This window comes from Coregonus clupeaformis, chromosome 35, assembly GCF_020615455.1.
Source record: "Coregonus clupeaformis isolate EN_2021a chromosome 35, ASM2061545v1, whole genome shotgun sequence".
NCBI classification, from domain to species: domain Eukaryota; kingdom Metazoa; phylum Chordata; class Actinopteri; order Salmoniformes; family Salmonidae; genus Coregonus; species Coregonus clupeaformis.
Genome location: NC_059226.1, coordinates 36,299,864 through 36,309,790, shown reverse-complemented (window position 1 = coordinate 36,309,790; position 9,927 = coordinate 36,299,864). Strand labels below are relative to the sequence as shown.

At 43.4% G+C, this 9,927-nt stretch overlaps 1 protein-coding gene across 2 annotated transcripts in view; it reads left to right on the top strand.

The window, feature by feature from the left end:
* The first annotated feature begins 2,918 nt into the window (after nucleotides 1-2,918).
* LOC121550513 (enoyl-CoA delta isomerase 1, mitochondrial-like) overlaps nucleotides 2,919-9,927 on the top strand; it is a 17,629-nt gene continuing 10,620 nt past the window's right edge. For both annotated transcript variants that reach the window (XM_041862796.2, XM_041862797.2), the window contains exons 1-2: nucleotides 2,919-3,024; nucleotides 8,417-8,542. In XM_041862796.2, coding sequence (XP_041718730.2) covers nucleotides 2,982-3,024; nucleotides 8,417-8,542 — 169 coding nt within the window. In that variant the 5' untranslated portion in view covers nucleotides 2,919-2,981. The remainder of the gene's footprint in view (nucleotides 3,025-8,416; nucleotides 8,543-9,927) is intronic.

The following is a 9,927-nucleotide window of genomic DNA, read 5'->3' as shown; positions in this document are numbered from 1 at the left end:
TTTGGCCGGGCGGCCAGCTCTAGGAAAGTATTCAGACCTCTTGACTTTTTCCACATTTTGTTACGTTACAGCCTTATTCTAAAATGGATTAAATTAAAACAATTCCTCAGCAATCTACTGAAACGGAAATACCTTATTTACATAAGTATTCAGACCCTTTGCTATGAGACTTTAATTGAGCTCCGGTGCATCCTGTTTCCATTGATCATCCTTGAGATGTTTCTACAAATTGATTGGACATGATTTGGAAAGGAACACACCTGTCTATATCAGGTCCCACAGTTGACTGTGCATGTCAGAGCAAAAACCAAGCCATGAGGTCGAAGGAATTGTCTGTAGAGCTCCGAGACGGGATTGTGTCGCGGCACAGATCTGGGGAAGTGTACTAAAAAATGTCTGCAGCATTGAAGGTCCCCAAGAACACAGTAGCCTCCATCATTCTTAAATGGAAGAAGTTTGGAACCACCAAGACTCTTCCTAGAGCTGGCCGCCCGGCCAAACTGAGCAATCGAGGGAGAAGGGCCTTGATCAGGGAGGTGACCAAGAACCCGATGGTCACTCTGACAGAGCTCTAAAGTTCCTCTGTGGAGATTGAAGAAACTTCCAGAAGGACAACCATCTCTGCAGCACTCCACCAATCAGGCCTTTACGGTAGAGTGGCCAGACAGAAGCCACTCCTCAGTAAAAGGCCATGACAGCCTGCTTGGAGTTTTCCAAAAGGCACCTAAATGACTCTCAGACCATGAGAAACAAGATTCTCTGGTCTGATGAAACCAAAATTGAACTCTTTGGCCTGAATGCCAAGGGTCACGTCTGGAGGAAACCTGGCACCATCCCTACGGTGAAGCATGGTGGTGGCAGCATTATGCTGTGGGGATGTTTTTCAGCGGCAGGGACTGGGCGACTAGTCAGGATCAAGGGAAAGATGAACGGAGCAAAGTACAGAGAGATCCTTGATGAAAACCTGCTCCAGAGCGCTCAGGACCCCAGACTGGGGCGAAGGTTCACCTTCCAACAACACTATGACCCTAAGCACACAGCCAAGACAACGCAGGAGTGGCTTTCGGGACAAGTCTCTGAATGTCCTTTGTGGCTTAGCCAGAGCCTGGACTTGAACCTGATCTACCATCTCCGGAGAGACCTGAAAAGAGCTGTGCAGCGACGCTCCCCATCCAACCTGACAGCGCTTGAGAGGATCTGCAGAGAAGAATGGGAGAAACTCCCCAAATACAGGTGTGCCAAGCTTGTAGCGTCATACCCAAGAAGACCTGAGGCTGTAATCGCTGCCAAAGGTGCTTCAACAAAGTACTGAGTAAAGGGTCTGAATACTTACATTTCCTTTTTTTTTTATACATTTGCAAACATTTCTAAAAACCTGTTTTTGCTTTGTCATTATGGGGTATTGTGTGTAGATTGATGAGGGCAAAAAACAATTGAATCCATTTTAGAATAAGGCTGTAATGTAACAAAATGTGGAAAAAGTCAAGGGGTCTGAATACTTTCCGAATATTCTGTATACTAAATAAATACAGTATCTGATAGTAGGCAACGTCAATATATACTACATAAATACTTTTTCCCTGACAACCAAAAGTACTCGTTCAATTTTGAGTGCTTAGCAGGACAGGAAAATGGTCAAATTCATGCACTTATCAAGAGAACACGTGGTCATCCCTACTGCATCTGGCCTGACACAAATGCATCTTTTGTAAATAATGTCTGAGTGTTGGAGTGTGCCCCTGGCTATCCATACATTTTAAAAAGAAGAAAATGATGCCATCTGCTTTGCTCAATATAAGGAATTTAAAATGATTTTTACTTTTACCTTTGATACTTCAGTATATTTTAGCAATTACAGTTACTTTTGATACTTAAGTATATTTAAAACTTTTAAGACTTTTACTCAAGTAGTATTTTACTGGGTGACTTACACTTTTACTTGAGTAACTTTCTATTAAGGTATCTATACTTTTACTCAAGTATGTCAGTTGGGTACTTTTTCCACCACTGCCTTTAGCCTTGATCCTGAACATGGCGTAACAGTTAAGGTGATGGCTTGACAGTCTTTGGACCCGGGTTCTAGTCCCGGTCGGGGCTACCCACCAAATTCGCTACAAAATAAATAACTTCCATGGGGGGGCGCCGCTATCATTGTATCTCCCATTTAAAGCTGGACACAATTGAAACAACAACAACAAAGCGGCCACCCCACCTGTGTTTTGGTAAAAAGCTGAGGGATGGGCCTGGAGAAATGTAACCACTTTTAATAAATTCAAAGCAAGAGCTATGTATGCATGATATAAAATAAAAAAAACATTGTAAAGTGGTTATCCCACTGGCTATAAGGTGAATGCACATATTTGTAAGTCGCTCTGGATAAGAGCGTCTGCTAAATGACGTAAATGTAAAATGATATCAAAATTATAGTTTTAACCGTGTTTTGAGGATATACAGTGTTTGTTTACATTTACTTTGTTGACAAACATTGGAGTATAACAAGCTGATATTTGGGGTTCAGATGGGGAACGACAGTTGAACCAATAGTCAAACATACATTAGTATCTAACTCTGTACAACGACTGACCTTAACAAATACAACAAGTCATCAGTCGTTGACCCTTTAGGACAGTGTCCTCGAAGTAACCTGTAACCAATCCCTGTCAAGCAACCACCAGTTTGTCAGTGGGCCAGCTCGTTTTGCATGGCTCGATGCCCCGGGTTGGTAGAGATTTTTAAGGACAAATGGAATGGTCTAAAATGTGCAAACTCCGCACCCAGGGCACCGGGCCTTGTTAAACGAACTCGCCCAGTGTGGTTGATAGTCCGGCAGTCTGATAGGGGGAAACACGTTTTCAACATCCACGGTCACGGCGTTCAGATCCAATCAGATACAAATACTGATATGTTGGCCACGCCTCCTTTGTAATGCCTCATCCAAGGCAGAAGACAAGCTGCAGTGTGTGTCAACTTGACGAGGCGAGATGGCAAATGCGTTGAGAAATTCCGCAAAATTCGCCTTTTCAGGTATGTGAACTTACCTGGCATTGAATAAGAACAGCAGGAAGAGTTCAATGGCTAATTCTCATGAGTGCTGATGGCCCATTTCGCGAACAAACAAGAATATCAGTGGTTAGCTTGCATGGCTAAGTAGTTGCTAGCCTGCCCTTCGCTGGCCATAACTTTCAGAAACTAGAGCAAAGTTCACGGAACGCTTGAGACTGTCCTTATGTCGAGTAATGACACCTTATGTCAGTTTGCGTGGGCTATCTAGGAACTATCAAGTAACTAACAATATCAACTAACTAATATATCGTAGAGCGTTGTTGTTGTATAAGAACATCTCTAACATGATTACAGAAGCACAAATATCATACCATCCCCCCCAAGAAAAATGCTAACCTACCCTGTTATTGTGATATTTGTGTGTCTAACTTTCTCACTCATTATTCACGCTTCATTCAGGACTATCCATAATCATGGTAGCATCACATTAATATAGAAGTGTTTAAAAACAATATATTCTTATTTACAGTAAAAGTGACTCCAAAATGGCTCAATACATTTTTTAAACCTTTATTTAACTAGGCAAGTCAGTTAAGAACAAATTCTTATTTACAATGACGGCCAAACCCGAGTGGCGCAGTGGTCTAAGGCACTGCATCGCTAACTTACAGTTAGTGCATACATTATTCTTTTTTATTTTCATACTGGCCCCCCGTGGGAATCGAACCCACAACCCTGGCGTTGCAAACGCCATGCTCTACCAACTGAGCTACCTCCCTGCCGGCCATTCCCTCCCCTACCCTGGACGACGCTGGGCCAATTGTGCGCCGCCCCATTGGTCTCCCTGTTGCGGCCGGCTACAGCAGTGCCTGGATTCGAACCAGGAGGCAATGGCCGGCAGGGATGTAGCTCAGTTGATAGAGCATGGCGTTTGCAACGCCAGGGTTGTGGGTTCGATTCCCACGGGGGGCCAGTATGAAAATAAAAAATAATAATGTATGCACTAACTGTAAGTCGCTCTGGATAAGAGCGTCTGCTAAATGACGTAAATGTAACGACGCTGGGCCAATTGTGCGCTGCCCTATGGGACACCCAATCATGGCCGGTTGTGATACAGCCTGGAATCGAACCAGGGGGTCTGTAGTGACGCCTCAAGCACTGAGATGCAGTGCCTTAGACCGCTGACTCGGGAGCCCAAGTATTTACCATTCATTTCTATTGGGCACAAAATAATCTGAAACACAACCTAAACAAACAGCAAATGCATCCAACAAGTTTGTAGAGTCACAAGCTTGATTTGGTCCTTGCGTGCTATGAATATGGGACCAAATACTTTTCACATATAAGTGAATTTGTACCAATACTTTTGGTCCTCTAAAATGGGGGGGGACAGTGTACAAAAAGTGCTGTAAGTTCTAAACGGTTCACCCAAAATGGATGAAAATACCCTCAAATTAAAGCTAACAGTCTGCACTTTAACCCGAAAGTCATTGTATAATTTCAAATCCAAAGTGCTGGAGTACAGATACAAAACAAAAACTGCCACAATACTTTTGGAGCTCACTGTATATAGTGAGTAGGGTGCCATATCAGACACAGCCGTCGTCTTATAATACAGGGTCACAATGTCAACCATCAGGGGTGTAATCATTAGTCCAAAACGTTTTGCAACGGAAACCGTTTACTCCAAACGGAAAGAGTTTTGCACAGAAAACGAGAGTTTATTAGGACAAATTCAGGTAGGTCCCTCCCTGTTTCATTCCGTTTTTGGTTCAGTTTGGATCCTAGTGAAGACACTCCAGCAGGGCTGAAAGTAGTTTTCATTTCTTCCTGGTATCGGGACCTTCTGTGTGTATGTGCCTAATCATAGAATTACATATAGAATCCCTATGAATTTAATACGATCTCTATGGGCCTAATATTAAAGATTTGTCGTTTAACTTTACATTTATTAGCCTACATTTTTATGTGGTATAAACACAACCAGTCATGATGTTTATCTGATTGTTAAATAATTACTTCAAAATGCTAATGTAGGCTACCTGAGCACGTTACTCAGGGATGGCTGAACGACGGGTAAAAAAAAAAAAAACGTTTTTAAGACTCATTTAGATATTTTTCTGCTTATAATTTCTGACATTTAGTAGGCTATTTGTTAGTCAACTTATCTATAATTAAAAACATGCAGCTTCTCTTCTGTCATTACTTGATGCTTGTCTAGAATATTAGATAAAGCCTAGCTCACCAGAATGATGTCATAAATTTGATAGAATGAATGCATCATCAACAATCTAGTTGACATTGGTAAAGTCTACATTTCTGCTTCGGTCATAGATCGAGGACATTTAGGGACCAGGGTTTATGTGGTTGAAAATTAAATACTGTCAGCTTTTATGTCGCTGTCAGAAATTGCGCATTTAGGCCACACAACAGGTCCCTAAGCGTGCAATCGCATTCTCTCAAGATGCTGAAAGAAAAATAAATCCTATTTCTCCACACCTGTTCACGAGACAAAATTAACATTTGGTGTATCATTATACTGCAAGGAACACTTAATTCTGTAGGTGTTAATATTATAATAGGCTACATGAGGCCTGCGGTCAGTGTCCAGACTTCAGTTAATATTATAAAAGGCTACCTGAGGCCTGCGGTCAGTGTCCAGACTTCAGTTCATATTATAATAGGCTACATGAGGCCTGCGGTCAGTGTCCAGACTTCAGTTAATATTATAAAAGGCTACCTGAGGCCTGCGGTCAGTGTCCAGACTTCAGTTAATATTATAAAAGGCTACCTGAGGCCTGCAGTCAGTGTCCAGACTTCAGTTAATATTATAATAGGCTACATGAGGCCTGCGGTCAGTGTCCAGACTTCAGTTAATATTATAAAAGGCTACCTGAGGCCTGCGGTCAGTGTCCAGACTTCAGTTAATATTATAAAAGGCTACCTGAGGCCTGCGGTCAGTGTCCAGACTTCAGTTAATATTATAATAGGCTACATGAGGCCTGCGGTCAGTGTCCAGACTTCAGTTAATATTATAATAGGCTACCTGAGGCCTGCAGTCAGTGTCCAGACTTCAGTTAATATTATAATAGGCTACATGAGGCCTGCGGTCAGTGTCCAGACTTCAGTTAATATTATAATAGGCTACATGAGGCCTGCAGTCAGTGTCCAGACTTCAGTTAATATTATAATAGGCTACCTGAGGCCACGGCCAGTGTCCAGACTTCAGTTAAAAAGCTACCTGAGCCACGTCAGTGTCCAGACTTCAGTTAATATTATAATAGGCTACATGAGGCCTGCGGTCAGTGTCCAGACTTCAGTTAATATTATAATAGGCTACATGAGGCCTGCGGTCAGTGTCCAGACTTCAGTTCATATTATAAAAAGGCTACCTGAGGCCTGCGGTCAGTGTCCAGACTTCAGTTCATATTATAATAGGCTACATGAGGCCTTCAGTCAGTGTCCAGACTTCAGTTAATATTATAATAGGCTACCTGAGGCCTGCGGTCAGTGTCCAGACTTCAGTTAATATTATAATAGGCTACCTGAGGCCTGCGGTCAGTGTCCAGACTTCAGTTAATATTATAATAGGCTACCTGAGGCCTACAGTCAGTGTCCAGACTTCAGTTAATATTATAATAGGCTACATGAGGCCTGCGGTCAGTGTCCAGACTTCAGTTCATATTATAATAGGCTACATGAGGCCTGCGGTCAGTGTCCAGACTTCAGTTCATATTATAATAGGCTGGCCTGCGGTCAGTGTCCAGACTTCTCGCAACTTCAGTTAATATTATAATAGGCTACCTGAGGCCTGCAGTCAGTGTCCAGACTTCAGTTAATATTATAATAGGCTACATGAGGCCTGCGGTCAGTGTCCAGACTTCAGTTAATATTCCAACTATTATGCTACTCCGGCATCCATACATTGACATTTTATACATTACTGCTTATCACTTATTAACCATCAGTTATTCACATTGCTTTAATACAATATTTCAGTTGTTGGGGCGTCAGGTAGCTTAGTGGTTAAGAGCGTTGTGCCAGTAACCGAAAGGTCGCTGGTTCTAATCCCCGAGCCGACTAGGTGAAAAATCTGTCGATTGTGCCCTTGAGCAAGGCCCTTAACCCTAATTGCTCATGTAAGTCGTTCTGGATAAGAGCGTCTGCTAAATGACTAAAATGTAAATGTTGTGTATATTCCATTTGTTTTATTTGATCACCTCTATAGAGCTGCTGTCTGACAAAATCACCATTTTAGTAGTTCTTCAAATTTAAATAAGGCATATTTTTCTGACTGCTGAATACCAACACCTCGCGAAGCAACGTCTTTCCATGTATCCCCTCTTGATCACGCATTCTTCTCTCTTCTGTAGCAGGCGTAAAAGAAACACAGAGCGGACAAGTAGCCGCGCAATGGATTATGGTCATTGTAGTTAATTATCACTTTTTTCTGAGCTAAACTATGTAGAACGTTGGCCTGTTGGAAACTACAACTCCCTACTATATCACACAGTTCAGGCTGGATCTGATTTATCTGTAGAGAAACTACAACTCCCTACTATATTGCACAGTTCAGGCTGGATCTGATTTATCTCTAGAGGAACTACAACTCCCTACTACATCACACAGTTTAGGCTGGATCTGATTTATCTCTAGAGAAACTACAACTCCCTACTACATCACACAGTTCAGGCTGGATCTGATTTATCTCTAGAGAAACTACAACTCCCTACTACATCACACAGTTCAGGCTGGATCTGATTTATCTCTAGAGAAACTACAACTCCCTACTACATCACACAGTTCAGGCTGGATCTGATTTATCTCTAGAGAAACTACAACTCCCTACTATATCACACAGTTCAGGCTGGATCTGATTTATCTCTAGTGAAACTACAACTCCCTACTATATCGCACAGTTCAGGCTGGATCTGATTTATCTCCAGAGAAACTACAACTCCCTACTATATCACACAGTTCAGGCTGGATCTGATTTATCTCTAGAGAAACTACAACTCCCTACTATATCACACAGTTCAGGCTGGATCTGATTTATCTCTAGAGGAACTGCAGCGCAATGACAGGACGAAAATGGAATTCAAATAATTGAACCGACGTCGGTCAATTCATTTTTTAAAAGCTGAAAAATAACCGACATTTCGGTTAATCGCTGTAGACGTGAGGGTGTTATATTGTTATATTATAATTTTATATTATTATATTGTTTTATACCATGTTATTGTTGAATACTCCTTTCTGATTGGCTTGAAGGGCATTCTAGAGTGTGCATTATTTCACTATAACGCACTTTATATTGTTATATTATGTTATGTTATATTATTATTATATTGTTTGTTATATTATATATTGTTATTGTATTGTTATAATATGATATTGTATTGTTCTTTGGCAGGTGTGTTGTCCCAGTTGTCCAGCCACAGTAGAAATGGGAGTGTGTGTGTGTCACCGTGCTTCTCTCTGCAGCGGAGGAACAACTCTACCTCACCTAAGATCAAGGTGGATCTGGACAGCAGTACAGGTAAACCCCTGCACAGCGTCTTGCACCTGTCCCAAATGGCACCCTATCCACTACATAAGGGGAAGACAACCCTGGTCCTGGAGGGCAACAGGTACTGTCTACATCATCAGGGGTAGATAACCCTGGTCCTGGAGGGCAAAAGGGTACTGTCTACATCAGGGGTAGACAACCCTGGTCCTGGAGGGCAACAGGTACTGTCTACATCAGGGGTAGATAACCCTGGTCCTGGAGGACAACAGGTACTGTCTACATCAGGGGTAGATAGCCCTGGTCCTGGAGGGCAAACAGGGTACTGTCTCATCATCAGGGGTAGATAGCCCTGGTCCTGGAGGACAACAGGTACTGTCTACATCAGGGGTAGATAACCCTGGTCCTGGAGGGCAACAGGTACTGTCTACATCAGGGGTAGATAACCCTGGTCCTGGAGGGCAACAGGTACTGTCTACATCAGGGGTAGATAACCCTGGTCCTGGAGGGCAACAGGTACTGTCTACATCAGGGGTAGATAGCCCTGGTCCTGGAGGGCAAAAGGGTACTGTCTACATCAGGGGTAGATAGCCCTGGTCCTGGAGGGAAACAGGTACTGTCTACATCATCAGGGGTAGATAGCCCTGGTCCTGGAGGACAACAGGTACTGTCTACATCAGGGGTAGATAACCCTGGTCCTGGAGGACAACAGGTACTGTCTACACCGGGGGGTAGATAACCCTGGTCCTGGAGGACAACAGGTACTGTCTACATCAGGGGTAGATAACCCCTGGTCCTGGAGGACAACAGGTACTGTCTACATCAGGGGTAGATAGCCCTGGTCCTGGAGAACAATAGGTACTGTCTACATCAGGGGTAGATAGCCCTGGTCCTGGAGGGCAACAGGTACTGTCTACATCAGGGGTAGATAGCCCTGGTCCTGGAGGACAACAGGTACTGTCTACATCAGGGGTAGATAGCCCTGGTCCTGGAGGGCAACAGGTACTGTCTACATCATCAGGGGTAGATAGCCCTGGTCCTGGAGGACAATAGGTACTGTCTACATCATCAGGGGTAGATAGCCCTGGTCCTGGAGGACAACAGGTACTGTCTACATCAGGGGTAGATAGCCCTGGTCCTGGAGGACAACAGGTACTGTCTACATCAGGGGTAGATAGCCCTGGTCCTGGAGGGAAACAGGTACTGTCTACATCAGGGGTAGATAACCCTGGTCCTGGAGGACAACAGGTACTGTCTACATCAGGGGTAGATAACCCTGGTCCTGGAGGGCAACAGGTACTGTCTACATCATCAGGGGTAGATAGCCCTGGTCCTGGAGGACAATAGGTACTGTCTACATCAGGGGTAGATAGCCCTGGTCCTGGAGGGCAACAGGTACTGTCTACATCAGGGGTAGA